Genomic DNA, 27951 nt, shown 5'->3' on the forward strand with positions numbered 1-27951 from the left:
AGCTAAACGGCACGCGGGCCAACCTATCCTAAGCATGGCTCACACAGGAAGCAAGCCACACACACACTTAACTTGCACAGGGAGCAAGCCAAGTAAAACCTACTTGCACAGGAAGCAAGTCTAAACTAATCCTAACTTGCACAGGAAGCAAGTCAAACAATCCTATCTTGCACAGGAAGCAAGTCAAACTATCCTAACTTGCACAGGAAGCAAGTCAAACTATCCTAACTTGCACAGGAAGCAAGTCAAACAATCCTACAAGCACAGATAGCACACGCTATACACAAACAAGTGGCTCAAACAAGGGTTAGGTTTTAGTCAAGGGGTCATATCAACCTTGACAAACAAACCTCTGGAATGGGGTGAATGTTGCTCTTAACCTTGCCATTGAGAGACTAAGGTGAAGCAGATGAAAGGATGAAGTGAGGATGAGACCTCACAGCTCTTATCCCTGGCCTGGGAGAGCTCAAGACAAGAATGTGTGGGTTCAGAAAGTGGGAACCCTTCTACACATTAAAACTGACTCAACTGTACAGTTGTACAAGATCTTGGGTTTGTATCTGCAATGCATCAACACGATGGTGTGAGCAAAGCAGATGACACACTGAATAGTGGGGGATAGATTGTATATCCCTACCTTCCACCAATTGCCTCTTCACTTAGGAGGTCTTTGACTCTATGCAGGGACAAAAGTAAACATCCACAAACATTGCCTCTTAAGGAGGACTTCAGACAGTTGCCTGGCCAAGTAACAGACCAGGTCTTCCAGACTACATGAAGTAAAGGAGGCATACCTCAATGCAAATTGCTTATACAAGCAAAGCAAAGCAAAAAGTTCACAAGGAACTAAGCAACTAAAGCACCTGAAACAGTCAAGCAGATGTTAGTATGCAACTTCAAACAAAACAAACAGAAACAGAAACCAACCGTCAATTGGAGGCACATGGATGTGCAAGGCACAAGGCTTATGGCATGTGAGCCAAGCCACCTACAAAACAAAGAGGTTAGGCAATGATGCTTGGATAAGCTCAATCAAAAGAATTGGTCTTAATGGCCATTTGATGGTCAACCTGAAATTACAAACTCAAAGGTGAGTAGCAGGACCACTAGGGCAAGCCTAGGGTCAAAAGTGAATGAGAAAGTCCAAACAGCAAGGGGCAAGTATCCAAAATCATGTTCAAACCATTAGGAAACACAACCAATTAGATTCACACTCATATCAATCACTATCATCATTTCATGAACCATTTAGGTCAAAACATGGCAAACAGAAGCTCATAGAAGTCAACAGAAAGACTTAACTCAAAAGCAATCTAAACATTTTCCAAAAATCATCAAATAAATCATGATCAAACCTAACACATAGCATGGTAAGCATGTCAAATTTCATCCCATTTGGACAGGTTTATGAGGTCAAAAACATTTAATCGGGACTTTGTCAAAATTAAATCGAGCATTGTGTGAAAGGTTACCCTAAGTGTCTAAGGGGACATGTTCCTACCCTACATTGATTTCACACAAAAATCCCAGGTTTGGAAAGATCGGAATAAACACATGAAACGCACAAGATGACATTTAATTAATAGAACTCATAAAATCGGGATAGATTCACAAAATGGTCTAAAAAGTCAACAAAGTCAAACATTCATGTTTTTTGGCATTTTCATGCTCACATATTTATTCTATGTTAAATAAAATAAAATCAAAAGACGAAAATCAAAAATGGAAGTTCTAAAAGAAAACCTTAAAAAAAAACCTTTTTCTCAAAAGAAAAAACACAAATGGGGGAGATGGGATTCGAACCCCTCCCCTTGGCAATGCAACTCAGCGCGCCCACCACTGGGCTGTGAGTCACTTGGTGACATAAGCCTGCTTCCAAGTCAAGATAAACAAAACAAATAATTCAAAAACTGAAACGCGCGCGCCCTGGCATCACCTCCATCTCCACAAACAACTATATTTTTCAAACTTTAGAAACATATATCTTCCTCTATAGTGAACGAAATCAAATGAAATAAAAACCAATGTTCATCTATTTCATGTGCTCAAAACAACCATGGTCATGAATTTCAAAATGGTGCATTGTGCACAAAGATACTTCGTGGTGAACACCGAAACCCTAACTCCCTAGCAGCAAAACTCAAAATCACACATAAGCAAAATTGGATAAAAGTAAGCATTCAATCATGTTCAGGGGGTTGAATACAGCATTTCTCATTCACACATCAAGTCATGAAAACCATTCTATCAAGCAATTCGAAAGCAAGTTGCTAACCTGAACAGGGCAATGTTGAATGTGATGTTAGAGGTGCTTTTAATGATGCTAGATGATCCCTTTAGCTCCTTTGATGCTCCAGGAATGTAATGTCTTTGAGAGTTTGCCTTGAAACCTCCTCAACTGTTCTAGCCAATTCAAGTTGCAAGTGTGAAGACTTGAAATTTGGATATGATGATTTAATGATTACAGATGGGATTTTCTGCCTACAATAGCTTCTACTTGTTATATGGAAGGTGTTTGAATGGATGGTTTGCAAGGGACTTGGGGAAAATATATTTTTGAAAATTTGGATTTTGGAGTAGAAAATGAATTTTTGCAATGGTGAGTTTGTTCTATTGGTTTGTTAGCAGTTTTTTGGAAGAAAAGGCCAAGGATATGTATGTGTATCAATGAGATTTTCTGGTTTGGTTGGTGGTTTTGGTAAATGCAAATGGGATATGAAACTAGGCATGGCCAAGCTTTTTGCTCATTGAGTTTTTGGGACAGGTTTGTGAAGAAATGGCCAAAACGCAGTTAGGTGGTTTTAGAGATTGTAGGAAATTGGTTAGATTTTGTTGGTTAATGCAAGTGGGATGAGCCTGTATGAATGAGGTTAGGTCATGTTGGTTTGATGATGTTTGGTCCACTTGTGCTTGGACAGCTTTTAGAAAATGCAAGGCAGGTTAGGTTTAGTTATGTTGGCAAAGTTTAGAAGTGATGCAAAATAGAGGTGAACCAAACTGTCATGGTTGGCAAGGCAATGTTCTGAGTTGGACAGGAAGAAATAGGAATGCAATACCAGCAAGTTAGGTTTTTTGGTCCACTTGTTTTTGACAGAAAGAGTGATATGCCAAGGCCAAGGTTAAAAATGAGGGAGTAGGTGCAGGGGTTTGGAATGGATGAGGTTTTGGCAGAAAATACACAAGCAAGGTGAGGTGAATCAAAAAAAATCTGCTGCAGTGCTATGTTGCTTGTTGTGGTCATGAATTTTGACAGTTTTTCTCTTTCAATTCTGCTGTTAGAAACTGCTATTGTGACTTTTAAACAGCACTTGCTATCTTGCCAAATGCCAAGCAAACCTGTTTTTGCATCAGTTGACCTTTTGTTGGTCTGCTAGGTTTCATCTCCTTGCAGCACATGGTAAGGAAGTCGTGTCATGAAGCAAGGCAAGGATGAGATCTTTTTTAGAATGAGTGAAAAAATGTTTTTTTCTGCTAATGGTTTTGGATAGAAGAAAAATCAGATGCCCAATGTTAGTTTTTGTTCTTTTGTTGCCAAGTGTTTTTGTTTCAATCAGCATGCCTTTTTCTTTGCCTTGGCCAAGTGGCTTTTTCTGATGCCAATTGCTGCTGCAGTATGGTGGTATGGTCCTCTCTGAATTGCACAGCCAGGTGTCATTGCCAAGGTGTTTGGTCTTGTGCTGCTGTAGCAGTTTTTTTTTGGTTTTGAGCAATTTGCCAAAAGTCTCCTTTTTGCCTGCTGCAGTATGGTGGCAGGATTGTGAAGACAAGGCAAAGTTCCTTGAAATCAGCATGTCCCTAACAATTGCCTTGGCTCAGTGGTTTTTGTGCCATGCTGCCCCTATTGCCACTACTGTCACAACAGGAAGAGTGGCCTCAATTCTGCATAGTACACGACATGGTACTGGTCCTTGTTTTTGAAGAGAAATGTCAAAGGGGTTTGTGTGATGCCAATTGCTGCTATTAGTGCCAGCAAGTTATTGCCTTGGTCTGCTATGAGCAGTACCAAGCATGGTAATGCCCCTACTGTTGGATGCTTGACAGTTCCTTTCCCAATGGCCAAGGTGAAGTGGATCTTTTGAGTGAGAGTTGTATGCAGTGTGGTTGTTATGTTTGTCGACAGAAAATGGCATGCAATGTGTGTTTTTTAGAGTGAGAGTGCACAATCAATTTGCTTTGGCCCAAAATAATTTGTGAGGCTCCCTTGGTCTTTTATGACAGAGATGTTTTTGACAGCAAAATGGAAATCCAATATGGCTTGTGTACCAATGCATTAGTGAAGAATGGCCAAGGTTCAAAATCTATTGATGAGTGAAAGGAATGGTCCCTGCTGTGTTGCTACTGCAAAAAAGGAAAATCCTTAAAGCTATCATGGCCATGGTACAAGTATGGTTGTGGAAGCATGGTAAACACATGTACTTTTGCCCAACTTTTAGCAACTAAGCATGGCCCTTTACTGTTGTTGGTTTAGGCTGCAAAATAGGCTCACCATGACAGAAAAGTTGCTGCATAATGCTGTCCTTTTGAGGTACAAGGCAAGGCATGGACAAGTATGGTGCAATGGTACTTTTCTTACAATTCAAGCAACCAAACAAGATTCACATGTTCTGCATAATTTGACCTTGCAAACACCTTCTAAATGACATTTATAAGCTGTCCCAATTGGCCAAATGCTGAAAAAATGTTTGAGTCAAAAAGTCAACTCTTGGTCAAACTTTGAATTTAAATGAAAAAAGTCCAAAAATGCCATTTTGATTGGTAAGGTTTTAGGTCATGAAATTTATATTTTTGGAAAGAGGATGAAAAATGTGGTTTGTAGGAAAAAACCCCACCAAATTTGGCCAAACGGTTTGGGAGATATGGCCCTTTGAAGTTCAAGATTTTCTGAAATCGATTTGATCATAACTTGCCAACCACACATGGGAATTGAGAGTTCTAGGACTTTTTGGAAATGGGAGAACAAGATCTTCAACTTTCATGTTGGGCAAAAATTCATTTGAGGCTTGTATCATGATGTAAGTTTGAGGATCAAAACTTTCCATTTATGGCAAGTTTCAGTTACAGGCCCAGTTCCTACTTTGGGAAATTCATGATCTGGCTTCAAATTCTTCCATGATGGTGTTTGGCATGATGTATGATGACCATTTGGACATGAATGAACTCCCACAAACCAAATCCAATCATCCAATCACTGATTAAATGGACAGTTGACCAACAGTTGACTTTTAGGGTTTCTGACTGATCGTGCATTGACTGATGATTTCCAAACCCTGATTCCTTGAGGACTTGACTTCAAATGATGTCCCAAGTTGTATGAACTCTTGATTATTGACCATGGTGCCCTAATTCCACAAGAATGACCACCATCCATTGCTTTGACTGACAGTTGACCTTCTTTGACTTTTGACTGTCTGGGCATGAACTGCTGACCTCTGAGCCCTCAACCCTTGACCAAAATACTTCAAATAGACCTCCAAGCCATGTGAACTTGTTGGACAAACCCCAAGGCCTTGATTCAATGAGAAATTCCTTTGCTTGCTTGGTTGACTGATCAGGAGATTAGTTTGACCTAATTCTTGATTGCTTGCTCTTGAGGCAACTGAGGGACAATGCAAATGCTATGCAATGGATCATGATATGCTATGACCTAATATGAAAATGTATGCATAATGATAGGTGCAAATTTGAGGTGCTACAGCTGCCCCTATTCAATCAGCTGGGAACCCGAACGGATGATAGCAACGGCTGTCAGACTTTCAGGGTAAACAGGGATTGAATACCAAAGAACCGTAGAATTTGCACAGACTGGATATGATACCAAAGAACCACGTCACTTACCGATGACAAACTGCATGACAGCTTCAGAAAAAGCAAAACCATTTACCGATGGTTAGAAACTGGAAATTTGATATTTACCGATATCAACGTCAGCACGACCATTTACCGATGGCGGCTGGGGAAAACAAACTTCTGAAAAGCAAAACCATTTACCGATGGTTAAAACTTGATATTTACCGATATCAACTTCAGCACGACCATTTACCGATGGCGGCTGGGAAACAGATTTTGATGTAGAAAGGAAGCAAGACCATTTACCGATGATATCTTCAAAGAAACTGGACATTTACCGATGTCAACTTAGCAAGACCATTTACCGATGGCTGCTGCAACTGGGAATTCGATATTTACCGATATCGAAGGAAACTGGGCCATTTACCGATGGCATCTCCACTTGGGGAGGAACAGAATCTTTGTGGTGATACCAGACAAGACGTTTACCGACGACTTCTGGGGATTTTGATTTTATTGACCAGACATTTACAGATGACTGGGATGAGACTCGATGTTTACCGACATCGAAAGATGATGTTTACCGACATCCAAAGAAATGACCAGACATTTACCGATGACTGGGAATGAGAATTTTATTGGGGAGATACAAATATTTGCAACTGGAAACCAGATAGGACATTTACAGATGACTCTACTGGGGATTTTTAGCCGGGGATTATCAGACATTTACCGATGACTGAGGAAAAGACTCGATGTTTACCGACATCGAAGGATGATGTTTACCGACATCAAAAATGACCAGACATTTACCGATGACTGGGTGGAAATACTCGATGTTTACAGACACCGAAATAATGGTGTTTACCGACACCAAAAATGATGACCAGACATTTACTGATGACTGGAGAAAATACTCGATGTTTACAGACACCGAAACAATGGTGTTTACCGACACCAAAAATGATGACCAGACATTTACTGATGACTGGAGAAAATACTCGATGTTTACAGACACCGAAACAATGGTGTTTACCGACACCAAAAATGATGACCAGACATTTACTGATGACTGGGAATGAGAAATTCGATGTTTACAGACACCGAAACAATGGTGTTTACCGACACCAAACAAAGAAACACACGCGGGTGCTGGCATGACACTTACTGGTATCACAAGAATGACATCTGAGATATGTCAAGGCAAGGTTGACCACTTGCTAGGGGTCTCACTGAAGAGAAACAAACTTTCTGTCACCATCGGGTGAGGAAATAAACCTCTGTCACCATCGGGTGAGGAAATAAACCTCTGTCACCATCGGGTGAGGAAATAAACCTCTGTGGGGAATAAACAACTCTGAATGCTGTTAAGAGCAACTGTAGCAGTCTTGGTGCAAATGTTGAACAAAAATGATCCGCCTCTGCCGGGGATACGGTCTGGTGATGTTAACACATGAATGCATATGTTTGAATTTTTCTATGGCGTAATGCTCCATATTGAATGGAAATGCTACGCAGTTTTGAGGATGCAATGATTACTACATGCAAAATGATAAAAACTCCGGCTGGGGAGCCAAAATGATCAGATGCTCTGACTCTGTGGGGAGACTCCTCTTGGGGAAATACTCTGCGGGGAACTCTGCTTGAGGAGTGGTAAAGTGACTTCACACTCATGTTGAAGAATAGTACTGCTACTGGGGAAAGATAAACTCCGCTGGGGACATCCTTCAGTCCACAGGTAGGATAAATGTTGGAGATAAATTCAATGAACCTGCCTCACTCGGGGAGGAAATCGGCAAATACGGGCCTGTTGGGGATAGGCAATCCTTAGATCTGCTGGGGAATAAAAGGCACTATCCACAGACGTCTTCGCGGGGGAACATAACTCTGATAGCTTCTAAACTTGCTTGGGGAAAATATCTGTTGAGGAAACGTCCTCACACATGCCAATCTGAAAAACAGCACAACAAAATGCCCCCAGGGGGTACATGGACAAGATACGCTCAAGTGTCCTCACCATTCAAAATGATTTTCAAATGTTTTATCTTCTGCAAGCTATTGTTTAGCCTCCATGTTTTTTATATGCAATGCTTATCAAAAATTCGGACATTTTGTAAACAAAACAGTAAAAATAAAAACAAGAGCTATTTATCTGAATAACGATTTTTTATTGATTGAAAATGTGCCTGAAGAGGCAAATACATTAGGAAGCAATTCCTAGAAAGAGGTAATTGCGCATAAAAGAAAAAATCTATCCTAATGGCAATGTGAACACGACATCCACTATTTCCCAATTCTGTTATAACTCACAGATCATCAGTTTTCCTCCCAACTCCTTGCTTTCTGAGAAGAATGACTGGACGGATCACATCTTTCGGGATGGCGGATGACAAAGCTTGATGAAGTACAGACAACTCAGACTGTAGTCTTCGCTTTAATCCCTAACTTTTGCCTGGATCGCCCTTTCGGGTTTTCAATCCACCGGGATACCCATTTTTGCCTAAGCCGCCCTTGCGGGTTTTCGACTTACCGGGTGTACGAATTTTTCATTTTTATCCCTAATTTTTGCCCGAACCTTTTCTTTCTGTTTTTTTTTTTTGGTTCGCCGGGATGCCCATTTTTGCCTGGACTCTTTTTTTCTTTTTGTCCAGCGGGTCAATTTATGCGAAGTATTTTTTGACTACATCTGAGTTGACAGGAGACGGAAAATCTTCACCATCCATAGTTGTAAGCATCAAGGCTCCACCGGAGAAGACCTTCTTCACAACATACGGACCTTCGTAATTAGGAGTCCACTTGCCCCTGTTATCTGTACCGGGAGGGAGGATCCTTTTCAAAACTAGATCACCGATCTGATAGCTTCGAGGACGCACTTTCTGATCAAAGGCTCGCTTCATCCTTCTCTGATACAACTGTCCATGACATACAGCTGCTAGTCGTCTCTCCTCGATAAGGCTCAACTCGTTAAACCTTGTTCGAATCCACTCGGCTTCGTCCAGCTTGACATCCAATAAAACTCTCAGAGAAGGAATCTCCACTTCAACAGGTAGGACAGCTTCCATACCATACACAAGGGAGTAAGGGGTTGCCCCGGTCGACGTACGTACTGAGGTACGGTACCCATGCAAAGCGAAAGGCAGCATCTCATGCCAATCCTTGTACGTAACGACCATCTTCTGCACAATCTTCTTGATATTCTTGTTTGCTGCCTCTACAGCACCATTCATCTTTGGTCTGTAAGGAGAAGAATTGTGATGTTCAATCTTGAAATCTTTACAAAGCTCTTTCATCATCTTGTTGTTGAGATTCGAACCATTGTCAGTGATGATTCTCTCAGGAACTCCGTAGCGACAGATGATTTCTTTCTTGATGAACCGGGTAACCACTTGTTTGGTAACGTTAGCATAAGAAGCTGCTTCTACCCATTTGGTGAAATAGTCAATCGCAACCAGGATGAAGCGATGTCCATTCGAAGCAGTAGGCTCAATCTTCCCAATCATATCAATGCCCCACATGGCAAACGGCCAAGGCGAATTCATGATATTCAGAGGGCTTGGTGGTACGTGCACCTTGTCAGCATAGATTTGACACTTATGGCACTTCCGAGCATACTTGAAACAATCGGATTCCATAGTCATCCAGTAATAACCAGCTCTCAGCAATTTCTTCGACATTGCATGACCACCAGCATGGGTACCAAACGAACCCTCGTGCACTTCTTGCATTAACATGTCTGCCTCGGGCCTGTCCACGCATCTGAGCAAGACCATGTCAAAGTTTCTCTTATACAACACATCATCCTGATTCAAATAGAAGCTTCCAGCTAGCCTCCTCAGGGTTTTCTTGTCATTCTTAGACACACCTTCAGGATACTCTTGAGTCTTGAGGAAATTCTTGATGTCATAATACCATGGCTTCTCATCAATAGCAACAGACTCGGCTGCGAACACATACGCAGGCCTCTCAAGTCGATTCACCGCAACATGTGGCACATGATTCCACCAATGAACTTTGATCATAGATGACAAAGTAGCCAAGGCATCAGCCATCTGATTCTCATCCCGGGGGACATGATACAATTTCACTTTCTTGAAGAACGTTAGTATTCTTCTGGTGTAATCTCTATATGGAATCAAATGCGGCTGATTCGTATTCCAATCTCCATTGACTTGATTGACCACTAGAGCTGAATCTCCAAATATGTCAAGTGTTTTGATCCTCAGATCAATGGCTTCTTCTATCCCCATGATACAAGCCTCATACTCAGCTTCGTTGTTGGTGACGTCAAACGTCAGTCTGGCAGAAAAAGGTATATGAGCACCTTTAGGATTGATCAATACTGCCCCAACACCGTTACCATTCATATTCACAGCCCCATCAAACATCAGTGTCCATTTGTCATCCGGGTCCGGTCCTTCCTCGACGAGAGGCTCTTCGCAATCTTTCATCTTCAGATACATGATGTCTTCGTCAGGGAATTCAAACATCATAGGCTGATAATCTTCAATCGGTTGCTCGGCGAGGTAGTCTGACAGAATACTACCTTTGATGGCCTTCTGTGACGTGTACTGAATGTCATACTCTGTTAGAATCATCTGCCAACGGGCAACACGTCCGGTGAGAGCTGGTTTCTCAAAGATGTACTTCACTGGATCCATCTTAGAAATCAACAAAGTGGTATGGTTCAACATATACTGTCTTAGTCGGCGAGCAGCCCAGGCCAAAGCACAGCAAGTTTTCTCGAGCAGTGAATATCTTGTTTCACAGTCGGTAAACTTTTTGCTAAGGTAGTATATGGCATGCTCTTTTCGACCAGACTCGTCATGCTGTCCCAATACACACCCCATCGAGTTCTCAGTCACTGACAGGTACATTATCAGAGGTCTCCCTGGAACTGGAGGTATAAGGATCGGAGGTTTCTGCAAATACTCCTTAATCTTGTCAAAAGCTTTCTGACAATCATCATTCCACTTGATTGCTTGATTCTTTCTAAGCAGTTTGAAAATCGGTTCACATGTAGCAGTTAGATGAGATATGAACCTTGCAATGTAGTTCAACCTCCCTAAAAACCCACGGACTTGCTTCTCCGTTTTCGGTTCAGGCATCTCTTGAATAGCTTTGACTTTTGCTGGATCAACCTCAATCCCTTTCTCGCTGACAATGAAGCCTAAAAGCTTCCCTGATCTCACCCCAAACGTACACTTGTTCGGATTCAACCTCAGCTTGAACTTTCTCAACCGGTCAAACAGCTTCTGCAAATTAACCAGGTGCTCCTCTTCTGTCTGCGACTTCGCAATCATATCATCTACGTATACTTCGATTTCCTTGTGCATCATGTCATGAAAGAGAGTCGTCATTGCCCTCTGATAGGTAGCACCAGCATTCTTTAGTCCAAATGGCATCACCTTATAGCAGAACGTGCCCCAAGGTGTAATGAATGTCGTCTTTTCCATATCCTCTGGCGCCATCTTGATCTGATTATATCCGGAGAAACCATCCATGAAAGAGAATACCGAGGATTGAGCCGTATTATCAACCAATACATCAATGTGAGGTAATGGGAAATCATCTTTCGGACTTGCTCTGTTCAAATCCCGGTAATCGACACACATTCTGACTTTACCATCCTTCTTCGGCACAGGAACGATGTTGGCCACCCACGGTGGATAACTGGTGACAGCCAGAAAACCCGCATCCCACTGCTTCTGAACCTCTTCCTTGATCTTAGTTGCCATGTCAGGACTCGTTCTACGAAGCTTCTGCTTGACCGAAGGACATCCTTCTCTAAGAGGTAATCGGTGCATCACAATGTCTGTATCTAACCCAGGCATATCTTGATACGACCAGGCGAACACTTCCACATATTCTTTCAGCATCTCAATCAGCCTCCTCTTGACAGAGTCTTCTAAAGCAGCCCCAATCTTAATTTCCTTTTTGGCGTCCTCAGTACCCAAATTAACAGTTTCCAACTCCTCCTGATGAGGTTGGATGACCCTTTCCTCCTGCTTCAGTAACCTGGCCAATTCTGCAGGGAGTTCACAGTCTTCCTCACTCTCCTCTTCAGCTTGGTAGATGGGATTATCGAAATCATACTGAGCCATAACAGGACTGTTCATAGTGGATGCCATAAGATCGCTTCTGCATGTTTAATGCTTTGTTTTAGAAAGAGAGTTCAAAAAAAGTCACAAAAAAAACATTGCCATTTTTATTGTTTTGAAAAAAAGGGAAAACAGAAAACAGAAAGACAGGGATCACAAAATTTGTTCAAAAAATGTCCTTCATTAATGATAATCATTAAAACATGATGAGGCCCTACAAAAATGAATCACTACGCCTTGGGCAGAACGTAGGATTTTCATGCAAAATGACAAAACAACAGAAAATTACTCTGTCAGAAGAGTAACTTGAACCACTTCTTCAGCCGTCCAGTTGTTGATAGACCCCCCTGGTGCACACGGGCGAACCCAGTTGTCCAGATTACAGTCACTGTCACAGTCTTCACTACTGGTTGCAGAGACGTCGCCATGATTCATCAGCCCAGCGCTGGTAAAGGTACTCGGACCCGCTTGACCATTCTGCTCTGCTAGGAGAGGCTCATAACCAACACCAAATTTGTCTTCTTTAACCGGCAAATCCACCATCTTGCCCCAGCCTTCAGTTTTGCCAGAGTCAACGACCTCCTTAGCCTGCTTGTAAGAAGTGATTGAAGCACCTGGCTTCCTCTGCTCAGCGTACGCCACTTTCTCAAGAGCCACAGTCTCAAACGCCTGGCATAAAGTTTCGTGGATCTCGCCATCCACCTCAACATATTTGAACGAGGACAGATGACTCACCAGAATCTCTTCTTCACCGCACACAGTCACAATCTGACCGTTCCAGACATACTTGAGCTTCTGATGGAGAGTCGACGAGACTGCCCCTGCTGCATGAATCCATGGACGCCCCAACAAACAACTATAGGCAGGCTGGATGTCCATAACATAGAAGATGATATCAAAAACCTCAGGACCTATCTTCACAGGCAAGGTAACTTCTCCACACACAGAACGTTTGGATCCGTCGAAAGCACGAACGATCAGGTCACTGGGATTGAGCACAAACCCTTCCGCATCAATCTTCCTCAGAATCTGCTTAGGCAACACATTCAGCGACGACCCAGTGTCTACCAATACGTGAGACAACACTGCCCCCTTGCACTCCATGGTAATGTGCAAGGCTTTGTTATGGTTTCGCCCTTCAGGTGGTAAGTCCAGGTTGGTGAAACCTACACCATGTCTGGTGCTCACATTGGCCATCACACCCTCCAGTTGATTGACAGAAATCTCTTGAGGCACGTAAGCCAGATTCAACATCTTCAGCAAGGCATTACGGTGTGCCTCAGAGCACATCAATAGTGAAAGTATAGAGATCTTGGACGGAGTCCGATTCAACTGATCCACAATCTTGTAGTCACTTTTCTTGATTATCTTCATGAACTCCTCCACATCCTTCTCAAATGACCCCTCGGGCGCTTCTTTCTGGACAGGCTCTTCCTCAACTACAGCTTGCTTACCCTTTGCTCTGGCGAGAGCTTCAGCATTATTGTCCCTCAAAGGCTGCGGTGCGAACAGACGACCGCTTCTGGTAAAACCTCCTGGACCCCCTACATTATCCACAGCCGGACCAACAGTTGCAGGAACTCTATTCGGTAAACCAATTGTCACTAGAGCTTGATTCACTGGTCTTGTCTGACTTTCAGCCCTTCTGTAATTGCGGTGAGCATTATCATACTTCCACGGCACAGCTCTACTATTCTCAACAACCCTTCTTCCAGACGCCACGGTAGTAGTCGGAACACTGATGGTTACAGGCACGGGAATGGTAACTGGGGTACCATTCGTTGCGGGTGCACTGACAATCCTTTGTCCACGTTCCTCAGACGGTTTAAAGTAAATGGTGATAGTTGACGCTGTTCCACGATCCTTTACAGCCCTACTGAATTGCAAACAACCTTCATCCATCATACCCTGGATACCGGTCCTCAACTGGTCGCAACCATTCTCAGATTCTGCACAGCCCAAACAATTTTCATCACAGCCCGGGTAGACACCCCCCTTCAGCAGACGACCCTTCACGACTAGCAGAGAAGTCTGAACATCATCAACATTAACAACCAGATCTTCAGCTTCTTTCCCCTCAATATTGTTCACTCTATGCCCACCATGCTGAGGCATAGGGTTGTTCACGACGTTAGGCACTGGAGCGAAGTTGATCGCCTTGGCATCGATCAAATCTTGAACCTTGTGCTGGAGAGCTCGACACTTCTCAGTATGGTGGCCTGGTGCCCCAGAATGAAAGTCACATCTAACATTAGCATCATAGCCGGGAGGCAGCACTGTAGGCGGAGCCATTGTACGCAACCCAATCATCCCCAACTTGAGTAGTTCGGGTAATAATTCTGTGTAAGACATGGGCAAAGGATCAAATCTTCTATCAGCCTGCAATTTCTGTCTGGGCTGATAAGGACGCTGCTGTTGTTGTTGTTGCTGCGGTTGTTGAACTCTTGGTTGTTGTTGTTGACGAGGTTGAGGTGCCGGAATAGTCACTGCAGCTACTGGACGATATTGATCTCTGTTAGCATTTGTTCTGTACACACCCCCTCTGTGCTGTACAGCATTGGTCTCTCCTTCTCTACGGCGAGGTGCCCCAGAGAAGGGTTTCTTTAATGAAGACGAGGAACCAGCATCATGGATCCTACCAGCTTTGATTAGACTCTCAGTCCTCTCTCCACAAATGACAACATCAGAAAAACTACCGAACGGGCAGCTCCCCATCCGGTCCATAAACACACCTTGAAGAGTACCGATAAACATATCCGTCAACTCCCTCTCCAGCATAGGGGGTTGAACTCTAGCAGCCAGTTCACGCCACCTCTGAGCATACTCCTTGAAGCTTTCTCCGGATTTCTGACATAGACTCTGCAGCTGAGTCCGGCTAGGCGGCATATCCATGTTGTGTTTGTACTGCCTCAAGAAGGCCTCACCCAGATCTCTCCAGCATCGGATCGAATCTCTCTTCAATTCCATGTACCAGTCCAAAGAAGCCCCAGATAGACTATCTTGGAAGAAATACATCCACATCTTTTCATCATCGGTATACGCAGAGATTTTCCTGTAGTAAGCCTGCACATGGGTGCGAGGGCAAGAAGTACCGTTGTATTTGTCGAAGGACGGCGCTTTGAACTTGTGAGGGATTCTCAAACCTTCAACCAACCCCATATTGGTGACATCAAAACCGAGAGAATTTTGACTTTCCATAGCACGAATCTTCTCAGCAAGAGCTTCAACCTTACGATCTCTCTCATTAACCCTTCCTAGAATGTCTTCGTCTTCACTGAGCAGAGAGAACATATCCTCTTGTCTGTCAACAATCGTAGCAGGATTACGGGCCGGAGCACGGACTACTCTGGCATTAGCGGCATCTGGAACAATAGGTTGACCGTTGATTCGAATACCCCCCAACTCATCACCTACAGCGTAGTTGTTGACGGGTACAGCAGCAGCAATATTGTTATCATTGACCGGGCCTCCCTCTGGCGGAGCATGGTTGATCGGTGGATTTGCAGCCTCTTGTCTCTGAACCATAGCTCGGAGCTCCTCTTGACCTTGTGCAACCCCTTGCATCATATTCATAAACTGGGCCATGCTAGCCTTCATCTCAGCCAACTCAGCTTGAAATTGATCCATACTTCTCTGTCGATTCAGTCTTGTTAAGTAGCGGTGCGGACGTTGATCAGCTATCCTGCCTGAACAGGAACCAAGAGTGAGAAGTCACGATCAAGAACACCTGTTATGCAAAATGATATGAGTATGATGCTAATGATGCGTATGATGCACATGATATGCTCATTTCTCAGGCATTCAAAGAGCCTGACCCATCCTGAAAAGATGGCAACCTGCAGCAACAAGAGAACAAACAGATGCAGGGAAATGCTGACATCCTTATATACACATAAGGGTAAAAAGGCATACAACCAATGTCAACAGAATATCTGAATAAACAACGTACAAAAGAAAAAGAATCCCATCCAACAAGCCTGGAGGTGATTCTTAACAAAAAGATCCAAAGGATGGCTTACACGCAAATGAATCCCATCCAACAAGCCTGGAGGTGATTCTCAACAAAATACAATCAGAGATACAAACTAAGACAGACGGTCTTCCGGAATGAGGGTCTTCAGGTAATGGCACTGGTCGATCAACAGTGAGCATTCTGAACAATCTGGTAAAGGAGTGATCTTCTCTTTCAACTGTCTTCTCAGCTCCAAGACTTCTCCTCCAAGGTGGTCCTCTGATGCCTGTCTCAAGTCTACTTCCTTCTTCAACTGAGCATCTTTGTCTCTGAGTTGCTTCTCCAAGTCTCTGATCTTCTTCTGATAACTGGCTTCTGCCCTCTGCAGCCTCAAGCGCTCCCGGTGTTCTGCATCTAACATACTCTCCATCTCCTCGTAGGATCTCTTCTTACCTCTTAGTCTGCTAGCATCTTCTCCTTGCACTTCCCTGAGTTGATGGGCCAAGTGCAGCTTATCAGCTTTGGCTTTGTACAGCTCCATATGAGTATCTTGCTCCTTCTCTCTCAAACGGCGATTCTCCATTAGGGCTTGCTTGTAGTGCTCCGCAGACACACTCTCAGCAAGGATCAAAGGTGGTTGCTCCTGCAACGGCTCCATCCTATCGTAGGGTAACAACAAAGTTTCTACTCTCTCCTTGACCCAATCAGTGTAATCGGGCATAGCAACGGCAAACTTCTTCCCTAAGACGGATCCATCTCTGACACCAATGGACTTCCAAGCTCTTCCAATCTGCTCCAACCTAACAGGGTCATCCTTCTTCTCAAAACAAAAACTCTCAGCTATCTCTGCTTCGAGTGGTCTTCTACTCATCACAAACCCCAACTGGCGAAGAGAAAGAACTGGGTTGTAATTGATGCAACCCCTAGTCCCTATGAGTGGCACATTACGGAATCCTCCACAGCTCATAATGACGTTACGCACATCCATCCGGTAAGATTGCCACCTGATATCATAGGAGGTAAGAGACATAACCCTCTGAGTCCATTTATGCGTGCTCTGAGCATCCACAAAAGGTCCACTGACTGGCAAAAGAGACATGAACCATTTGAACAGAAGAGGTAGACAGCACCTGATGGCTCCACCCTTACCATGCCTACTGTGAATAGCATAGTAAGTGTCTGCTAACAGGGTAGGGACTGGATTCCCTCCAATGAAGATACTGATAGCTGCATGGTCAACAAAATTCGGCATACTGGGAAATAGGACAATCCCATAGATCATGGTGGCAAGCTGTGCATGAAAAACTTCCCAATTCCCCTTCTCGGCTTCACATCTAGCTACCCTCAACAGAAACTTCAAAGGCAATCCTACGACATCCCCACTGGACTTCCAACTATCACTGACTTCCTTGATACCCAAATGGAGAGCTCTGGCAACAACTCTGAAATCAACCTCCTTGGGCACATCCAAGAAAGGAACCTGATGCTGGATAGGAACACTCAACAGAATAGAGTACTCCTCGAGAGTAGGCGCCAACTGATAATCCTGGAAAGTGAAACAATGAAGCTCTGGGTCATAAAACTGAAGTAGTGTCTGCAGAGGCACTGGATCTACTACTGTCTTCAATACTGTCAAGATATCTCCGTACCGCCCAACAAAACTCTTCAGTCGATCGTCTGTCACGAGACTACCCAACTCAACTAGTGGAGTCAACGGCTCACGGTGGAAACTGTAGGAACAGGTCTTCCGCTTCGGCTCGGGAACCGTTGCCATCTCTATCAGTAGACAAGCTCGGGAATGTACCTGAGAAATGATATGCATGCAGGGATTAGTTTTTTTTCTTTTTTTTTTTCTTTTGATTTTTTTTTGATTTTTTTTTTCATTTTCTCCTTTTTTTTCAATGCGTTTCTTTTGAAAAATAAATATGCTATGATGCACATGATGCAGACACGGCTGGCTGGTTGTGCAATCTCTGATCACTGGGTCGAAGCTTCAGTCAAAATCAGAACATAAATCCAACTTAAGGTCAACTGAACACTGTCTGAACACAAAGTCACCATCAGAACCAAGTCACCAACAGAACCGAGTCACCAACGGTACCTGTAATAATGATCATTCCCTCCCTACTCACGGGTGTAGTCTAGGCAAGTGTAAAGCTTGAGAGAAACGCAACATAAATAACCTTTCGCAGAATACTGTCATATACACACCCGAAGTATGTAACGACAGCATCCCACCAGGGTCTGAACTGCTCGTGATATCAATGTTCCGCTAAGTGGCGCCATACCACCCGCTTCCCATGAATCACTCTATTCCTAGGTATCCTAGATTGCACTCGTGGTCTGGGTATTGGACCCTTTACCTCATAGAACTCCCACCCCAACAGAGAGAAACAGACAACCAGTCAGGTGAACAGATGAATAAATGCAAACATTAATGCAAACATAAATGCAAACAATAGACAATGAATGCAAACAGTAAATAATGAATGCAATAAATAAACACAGCACAAAGCAACCAAAACCCTAACCTAGAGAGCGCTAGGAGAGACTCGCTCAGGGAAGATGGACCAGCATAGGTCAACTTCTCTGTTTATCCCCAGCAGAGTCGCCAGCTGTCGCATCGCGCGAAAAACCGGCGGAAAAAGAAAGAAACAACAGAGCCGCCACCGTGCGTTATTTATCCCAAAAGAGGGAAAGGAAACGCTCGAAGTAAACCTGGAAAAGAACATGGTCTCGCGACCAAAGAGGATGGGATCGGGAGTCGGTTATGCGAAGGGAAGGTATTAGCACCCCTACGCATCCGTAGTACTCTACGGGATCCACGCACAAAAGGAAGGATAAATGGTTGCTAAAACACTGCTCACACTCACACACACTGGCTGAAAGAGACACAAGAAACTGACTGAAACTGACTCGGCAGGATATCGTATCCTGGGCCTACTTAGTCTATCAGGCATAGACATCAGAGTCGAAGTAGTTCGGACTAGGGAAACGACACATGCTCGCTAGGATGTCGCATCCTATGCATACGTATCTTCTCGGACGAGAGAAGAATCAGAGCATTCGTAGCTCGGCTGACACGCACACAAACAAACACAGGCAAAGGCAAACGTGGAGCCTGAATGCCAATCGTTGGACTTACATCAGCATCCGAACCAAAACACACACAAGGGTGGTTAAGACACAAAGGTGGAAAAAGAAAAAGGGCGCCCGGAGAGATCAGCTCAATCTCCTGCCTACATACTTCATCTGGTATGAAGATCAGGGCGATGTAGTTCCCCTACGCAGGGACAAGGATCTAGCCTAACCAGATAACAGAGGGAGACACAACTCTAGGGAGACTACGACTCGAGCCTAGATGTTGTCATGCAAAATCAACCCTAAGTTATGGTTTCTAGCTAAACGGCACGCGGGCCAACCTATCCTAAGCATGGCTCACACAGGAAGCAAGCCACACACACACTTAACTTGCACAGGGAGCAAGCCAAGTAAAACCTACTTGCACAGGAAGCAAGTCTAAACTAATCCTAACTTGCACAGGAAGCAAGTCAAACAATCCTATCTTGCACAGGAAGCAAGTCAAACTATCCTAACTTGCACAGGAAGCAAGTCAAACTATCCTAACTTGCACAGGAAGCAAGTCAAACTATCCTAACTTGCACAGGAAGCAAGTCAAACAATCCTACAAGCACAGATAGCACACGCTATACACAAACAAGTGGCTCAAACAAGGGTTAGGTTTTAGTCAAGGGGTCATATCAACCTTGACAAACAAACCTCTGGAATGGGGTGAATGTTGCTCTTAACCTTGCCATTGAGAGACTAAGGTGAAGCAGATGAAAGGATGAAGTGAGGATGAGACCTCACAGCTCTTATCCCTGGCCTGGGAGAGCTCAAGACAAGAATGTGTGGGTTCAGAAAGTGGGAACCCTTCTACACATTAAAACTGACTCAACTGTACAGTTGTACAAGATCTTGGGTTTGTATCTGCAATGCATCAACACGATGGTGTGAGCAAAGCAGATGACACACTGAATAGTGGGGGATAGATTGCATATCCCTACCTTCCACCAATTGCCTCTTCACTTAGGAGGTCTTTGACTCTATGCAGGGACAAAAGTAAACATCCACAAACATTGCCTCTTAAGGAGGACTTCAGACAGTTGCCTGGCCAAGTAACAGACCAGGTCTTCCAGACTACATGAAGTAAAGGAGGCATACCTCAATGCAAATTGCTTATACAAGCAAAGCAAAGCAAAAAGTTCACAAGGAACTAAGCAACTAAAGCACCTGAAACAGTCAAGCAGATGTTAGTATGCAACTTCAAACAAAACAAACAGAAACAGAAACCAACAGTCAATTGGAGGCACATGGATGTGCAAGGCACAAGGCTTATGGCATGTGAGCCAAGCCACCTACAAAACAAAGAGGTTAGGCAATGATGCTTGGATAAGCTCAATCAAAAGAATTGGTCTTAATGGCCATTTGATGGTCAACCTGAAATTACAAACTCAAAGGTGAGTAGCAGGACCACTAGGGCAAGCCTAGGGTCAAAAGTGAATGAGAAAGTCCAAACAGCAAGGGGCAAGTATCCAAAATCATGTTCAAACCATTAGGAAACACAACCAATTAGATTCACACTCATATCAATCACTATCATCATTTCATGAACCATTTAGGTCAAAACATGGCAAACAGAAGCTCATAGAAGTCAACAGAAAGACTTAACTCAAAAGCAATCTAAACATTTTCCAAAAATCATCAAATAAATCATGATCAAACCTAACACATAGCATGGTAAGCATGTCAAATTTCATCCCATTTGGACAGGTTTATGAGGTCAAAAACATTTAATCGGGACTTTGTCAAAATTAAATCGAGCATTGTGTGAAAGGTTACCCTAAGTGTCTAAGGGGACATGTTCCTACCCTACATTGATTTCACACAAAAATCCCAGGTTTGGAAAGATCGGAATAAACACATGAAACGCACAAGATGACATTTAATTAATAGAACTCATAAAATCGGGATAGATTCACAAAATGGTCTAAAAAGTCAACAAAGTCAAACATTCATGTTTTTTGGCATTTTCATGCTCACATATTTATTCTATGTTAAATAAAATAAAATCAAAAGACGAAAATCAAAAATGGAAGTTCTAAAAGAAAACCTTAAAAAAAAAACCTTTTTCTCAAAAGAAAAAACACAAATGGGGGAGATGGGATTCGAACCCCTCCCCTTGGCAATGCAACTCAGCGCGCCCACCACTGGGCTGTGAGTCACTTGGTGACATAAGCCTGCTTCCAAGTCAAGATAAACAAAACAAATAATTCAAAAACTGAAACGCGCGCGCCCTGGCATCACCTCCATCTCCACAAACAACTATATTTTTCAAACTTTAGAAACATATATCTTCCTCTATAGTGAACGAAATCAAATGAAATAAAAACCAATGTTCATCTATTTCATGTGCTCAAAACAACCATGGTCATGAATTTCAAAATGGTGCATTGTGCACAAAGATACTTCGTGGTGAACACCGAAACCCTAACTCCCTAGCAGCAAAACTCAAAATCACACATAAGCAAAATTGGATAAAAGTAAGCATTCAATCATGTTCAGGGGGTTGAATACAGCATTTCTCATTCACACATCAAGTCATGAAAACCATTCTATCAAGCAATTCGAAAGCAAGTTGCTAACCTGAACAGGGCAATGTTGAATGTGATGTTAGAGGTGCTTTTAATGATGCTAGATGATCCCTTTAGCTCCTTTGATGCTCCAGGAATGTAATGCCTTTGAGAGTTTGCCTTGAAACCTCCTCAACTGTTCTAGCCAATTCAAGTTGCAAGTGTGAAGACTTGAAATTTGGATATGATGATTTAATGATTACAGATGGGATTTTCTGCCTACAATAGCTTCTACTTGTTATATGGAAGGTGTTTGAATGGATGGTTTGCAAGGGACTTGGGGAAAATATAATTTTTGAAAATTTGGATTTTGGAGTAGAAAATGAATTTTTGCAATGGTGAGTTTGTTCTATTGGTTTGTTAGCAGTTTTTTGGAAGAAAAGGCCAAGGATATGTATGTGTATCAATGAGATTTTCTGGTTTGGTTGGTGGTTTTGGTAAATGCAAATGGGATATGAAACTAGGCATGGCCAAGCTTTTTGCTCATTGAGTTTTTGGGACAGGTTTGTGAAGAAATGGCCAAAACGCAGTTAGGTGGTTTTAGAGATTGTAGGAAATTGGTTAGATTTTGTTGGTTAATGCAAGTGGGATGAGCCTGTATGAATGAGGTTAGGTCATGTTGGTTTGATGATGTTTGGTCCACTTGTGCTTGGACAGCTTTTAGAAAATGCAAGGCAGGTTAGGTTTAGTTATGTTGGCAAAGTTTAGAAGTGATGCAAAATAGAGGTGAACCAAACTGTCATGGTTGGCAAGGCAATGTTCTGAGTTGGACAGGAAGAAATAGGAATGCAATACCAGCAAGTTAGGTTTTTTGGTCCACTTGTTTTTGACAGAAAGAGTGATATGCCAAGGCCAAGGTTAAAAATGAGGGAGTAGGTGCAGGGGTTTGGAATGGATGAGGTTTTGGCAGAAAATACACAAGCAAGGTGAGGTGAATCAAAAAAAATCTGCTGCAGTGCTATGTTGCTTGTTGTGGTCATGAATTTTAACAGTTTTTCTCTTTCAATTCTGCTGTTAGAAACTGCTATTGTGACTTTTAAACAGCACTTGCTATCTTGCCAAATGCCAAGCAAACCTGTTTTTGCATCAGTTGACCTTTTGTTGGTCTGCTAGGTTTCATCTCCTTGCAGCACATGGTAAGGAAGTCGTGTCATGAAGCAAGGCAAGGATGAGATCTTTTTTAGAATGAGTGAAAAAATGTTTTTTTCTGCTAATGGTTTTGGATAGAAGAAAAATCAGATGCCCAATGTTAGTTTTTGTTCTTTTGTTGCCAAGTGTTTTTGTTTCAATCAGCATGCCTTTTTCTTTGCCTTGGCCAAGTGGCTTTTTCTGATGCCAATTGCTGCTGCAGTATGGTGGTATGGTCCTCTCTGAATTGCACAGCCAGGTGTCATTGCCAAGGTGTTTGGTCTTGTGCTGCTGTAGCAGTTTTTTTTTGGTTTTGAGCAATTTGCCAAAAGTCTCCTTTTTGCCTGCTGCAGTATGGTGGCAGGATTGTGAAGACAAGGCAAAGTTCCTTGAAATCAGCATGTCCCTAACAATTGCCTTGGCTCAGTGGTTTTTGTGCCATGCTGCCCCTATTGCCACTACTGTCACGACAGGAAGAGTGGCCTCAATTCTGCATAGTACACGACATGGTACTGGTCCTTGTTTTTGAAGAGAAATGTCAAAGGGGTTTGTGTGATGCCAATTGCTGCTATTAGTGCCAGCAAGTTATTGCCTTGGTCTGCTATGAGCAGTACCAAGCATGGTAATGCCCCTACTGTTGGATGCTTGACAGTTCCTTTCCCAATGGCCAAGGTGAAGTGGATCTTTTGAGTGAGAGTTGTATGCAGTGTGGTTGTTATGTTTGTCGACAGAAAATGGCATGCAATGTGTGTTTTTTAGAGTGAGAGTGCACAATCAATTTGCTTTGGCCCAAAATAATTTGTGAGGCTCCCTTGGTCTTTTATGACAGAGATGTTTTTGACAGCAAAATGGAAATCCAATATGGCTTGTGTACCAATGCATTAGTGAAGAATGGCCAAGGTTCAAAATCTATTGATGAGTGAAAGGAATGGTCCCTGCTGTGTTGCTACTGCAGAAAAGGAAAATCCTTAAAGCTATCATGGCCATGGTACAAGTATGGTTGTGGAAGCATGGTAAACACATGTACTTTTGCCCAACTTTTAGCAACTAAGCATGGCCCTTTACTGTTGTTGGTTTAGGCTGCAAAATAGGCTCACCATGACAGAAAAGTTGCTGCATAATGCTGTCCTTTTGAGGTACGAGGCAAGGCATGGACAAGTATGGTGCAATGGTACTTTTCTTACAATTCAAGCAACCAAACAAGATTCACATGTTCTGCATAATTTGACCTTGCAAACACCTTCTAAATGACATTTATAAGCTGTCCCAATTGGCCAAATGCTGAAAAAATGTTTGAGTCAAAAAGTCAACTCTTGGTCAAACTTTGAATTTAAATGAAAAAAGTCCAAAAATGCCATTTTGATTGGTAAGGTTTTAGGTCATGAAATTTATATTTTTGGAAAGAGGATGAAAAATGTGGTTTGTAGGAAAAAACCCCACCAAATTTGGCCAAACGGTTTGGGAGATATGGCCCTTTGAAGTTCAAGATTTTCTGAAATCGATTTGATCATAACTTGCCAACCACACATGGGAATTGAGAGTTCTAGGACTTTTTGGAAATGGGAGAACAAGATCTTCAACTTTCATGTTGGGCAAAAATTCATTTGAGGCTTGTATCATGATGTAAGTTTGAGGATCAAAACTTTCCATTTATGGCAAGTTTCAGTTACAGGCCCAGTTCCTACTTTGGGAAATTCATGATCTGGCTTCAAATTCTTCCATGATGGTGTTTGGCATGATGTATGATGACCATTTGGACATGAATGAACTCCCACAAACCAAATCCAATCATCCAATCACTGATTAAATGGACAGTTGACCAACAGTTGACTTTTAGGGTTTCTGACTGATCGTGCATTGACTGATGATTTCCAAACCCTGATTCCTTGAGGACTTGACTTCAAATGATGTCCCAAGTTGTATGAACTCTTGATTATTGACCATGGTGCCCTAATTCCACAAGAATGACCACCATCCATTGCTTTGACTGACAGTTGACCTTCTTTGACTTTTGACTGTCTGGGCATGAACTGCTGACCTCTGAGCCCTCAACCCTTGACCAAAATACTTCAAATAGACCTCCAAGCCATGTGAACTTGTTGGACAAACCCCAAGGCCTTGATTCAATGAGAAATTCCTTTGCTTGCTTGGTTGACTGATCAGGAGATTAGTTTGACCTAATTCTTGATTGCTTGCTCTTGAGGCAACTGAGGGACAATGCAAATGCTATGCAATGGATCATGATATGCTATGACCTAATATGAAAATGTATGCATAATGATAGGTGCAAATTTGAGGTGCTACAGTATCATGTAATGTTATTTTCTATAATAACTCTTGTGTTTTTCAAGACAAGAATTTGGAGAGGACGATTGGAAGTGCTAGAGAATGGAATGGTCTTTACTACTTGGATAACAAAGATTCAAACCCATATTTTCTCAGCAGCAATTCGTTTTTGTCATAATCAAATAAAGACCAATAGGGAGAAGGTTCTCTTATACCATCATCGCCTGGGTCATCTTTCGTTTAGAGTCATTAAGCAGTTATTTCTTGTTTTATTTAAAACATTAGATGTTGAGAGTCTTCACTATGAGGTGTGTGAGCTTACTAAACACAAGCGTGTACCTTTCTACATTAGTAATAAAATGAGTATTTTTCCGTTTTATCTAGTTCATACAAATGCGTGGGTTCAATCTAATATTCCAAATATTTCATGTGCCCGCTGGTTTATCACCTTTATTGATGATTGTACTCGGGTTACTTGGGTCTACTTAAGCAAAAATCTGAAGTTAATCATGTGGCTCCTCAATTTCTCTCTATGGTTAGAAATCAAATTGGTAAGAGTATTATAAGGATTCAGTATGATAATGCCAAGGATTATTTTAATCATAATCTTAATTCTTTGTGTCAAAATGAAGGTATCATTCATGAGTCTTCATGCGTTAAAACACCTAAACAAAATGGCATTGCTGAAAGAAAAAATAGCATTTGTTAGACCAAACACGTGCTATGATATTTCAAAATAAAGTTCCGAAGAAATATTGGGGAGAGGCAGTCTTAACTGCATCATATCTCATAAATTGTTTGCCTTCTAGTGTCCTTGCTTCCAAAACTCCTATGGAAGTCTTATCCTCGTTCTATCCTAATGTGTCTACCTCTAGTAACCTCACTCTTAGGATATTGTACATCGTTCGTGCATATTCATAGTGATGGTAGAGGAAAACTTGATCCTAAAGCCTTAAAGTGTGTCTTTATAGGATATTCTTCCACCCAAAAAGGTTACAAATGTTATCATCCACTGTCACACAAGTTCTTTGTCTCTCGAGACGTTACTTTCCATGAACAAGAAAGTTACTTTATTCAAACTCATATTCAGGGGGAGAGCATAAATAAGGAAGATGAGTCCCTTATACTTCCTAACCTTACTCTTGAAAATGAACGTGATTCTGAAAAAAATATATAAGATATGGGAAGAAAACTGTACCAAACAACCATTTTACCTTTTATCCAACTACCTAAGTTTTGAACACGTTTCACCTATCCATAAAGCCTTCCTTACAAATCTGAACATTATAAAACTACCTACCTCTCTATCTAAGGCATTGTCTTGACAGGAAATGGAAACAAGCCATGGATTTGAAGATGGAGGCACTGGAAAGAACATTACTTGGGAATTGGTTTCTTTACCAAATGGAAAGAAACATGTAGGGTGCAAGTGGGTATACATTATTAAATACAAGGCAAATGTATCGATTGAGAGGTACAAGACAAGATTAGTAGCCAAAGAATTCACTCGAACCTATGGAGTAGATTATTCAAAGACATTTGCTCCAGTTGCAAAAATGAATACAGATAGGGTGATATTATCTTTAGCAGCTAATTGTAATTGGAACTTAAATCAATTTGATGTGAAGAATGCATTCCTTCATGGTGAACTTGAAGAAAAAATCTATATAGATATACCTCTTGGGTTCCATGAACATACTACCACCAACACCGTTTGCAAGTTTAAAAAATCTTTATATGGGTTAAAGCAATCGCCACGAGCATGGTTTGGAAGATTCATTAAAGCTATGATAGGTTTGGGCTTCAAACAAAGTCAAGGAGATCATATCTTACGTATCAAACATTTTGAAACAGGGGGAGTAACTGTGTTATTGGTAGATGTGGATGATATTATAGTCACAGGTAATGATGAGAAAGGACATCACTTGTTGGATATACACTTAGCCAAGGAATTTGAGATTAAATCTTTGGGAAAATTGAAATACTTTATGGGAATTGAAGTTGCCCAATCTAAGAAAGGAATTTTCATATCTCAACAGAAATACATTACTGATCTTAAGCAGGAAACTGGCAAGACATCATGTAAGCCTGCAAATACTCCAGTTGATCCAAATGAAAAGTTGGGAAATGCAGAAGAAGATATTGCGTTTGATAAGGAAATGTATCAGAGATTAGTCGGAAAACTTATATATCTCACATACTAGACCTGATGTTGCTTTTGCTGTTAGCTTAGTTAGCCAATTCATGCACCAACCATAGGAGACTCACTTACAAATTGCACTCCGAATTGTACAATATTTGAAAGAAACACCTGGTAGAGGAATTTTGTTTGAAAGAAATGGGAGTGTAGGTCTTGAAGCATATACCGATGCCGACTATGAAGGGTCAATTGTGGATTGGAGATCAACTACATGTTACTGCACTTTCCTAGGTGGGAATCTTGTGACTTGAAAAAGTAAGAAACAAAATGTAGTGTCGAGATCTAGTGCTGAAGCAGAATTCGGGACAATGGCACAAGAGATATGTGAACTAATATAGCTTAAATCAATCTTAGAAGATCTGAGGATAAAGTGCGATGAACCGATGAGAGTTTATTGTGATAATAAGTCGGCTATCAACATAGCTCATAATCCAGTGCAACATGACAGAACCAAACATATTAAAGTTGATCGACACTTCATTAAAGAAAAATTAGACGATTGACGTATTTGCACTCCAGATGTGTCCTCCCAAGGCAATCTTGCAGATCTTCTAACAAAACGGCTGAACAACAATAACTTTGAAGATATTGCTTCCAAGTTGGGAATGATAGATATATATTCACCAGTTTGAGGAGGAGTGTTATAAATAATTATTTAATTTTTTATTTTTATTAGTAACTTAAGTTTGGATCTTTAGTAAGGTCCATTAGGTCAGATTACTTTATTTAAAGAGATTAGAACTTGTATATTCTTAAATATAATATATCAAATTATTCAGCTTTGATAGGTGTTGAGTTTGTGATTAT

At 42.0% G+C, this 27951-nt stretch overlaps 2 protein-coding genes across 3 annotated transcripts in view; both read right to left on the minus strand.

Moving 5' to 3' along the window:
- Window positions 1-26728, minus strand: part of LOC127105351 (uncharacterized) — a 31655-nt gene extending 4927 nt beyond the window's left edge. The window contains exons 1-4 of one of the 2 annotated variants that reach the window (XR_007794991.1): window positions 20062-26728; window positions 12175-15571; window positions 2276-11925; window positions 795-863 (exon numbers count right to left, since the gene is read on the minus strand). Coding sequence is in view for 1 of the 2 variants with exons in the window: in XM_051042521.1 (XP_050898478.1) it covers window positions 8448-11925; window positions 12175-15512 (6816 nt within the window). In the remaining variant the exon portion in view is untranslated. Of the gene's footprint in view, window positions 1-794; window positions 864-2275; window positions 11926-12174; window positions 15572-20061 lie in introns of those variants that run through there. The other variant, XM_051042521.1, reaches the window with a different exon arrangement.
- LOC127104049 (uncharacterized) overlaps window positions 15747-27951 on the minus strand; it is a 29305-nt gene continuing 17100 nt past the window's right edge. The window contains exon 9 of the mRNA XM_051041266.1: window positions 15747-17641. Coding sequence (XP_050897223.1) covers window positions 15971-17641 — 1671 coding nt within the window. The 3' untranslated portion in view covers window positions 15747-15970. The remainder of the gene's footprint in view (window positions 17642-27951) is intronic.

Source organism: Lathyrus oleraceus, chromosome 7, assembly GCF_024323335.1.
Source record: "Lathyrus oleraceus cultivar Zhongwan6 chromosome 7, CAAS_Psat_ZW6_1.0, whole genome shotgun sequence".
Lineage (NCBI taxonomy): Eukaryota > Viridiplantae > Streptophyta > Magnoliopsida > Fabales > Fabaceae > Lathyrus > Lathyrus oleraceus.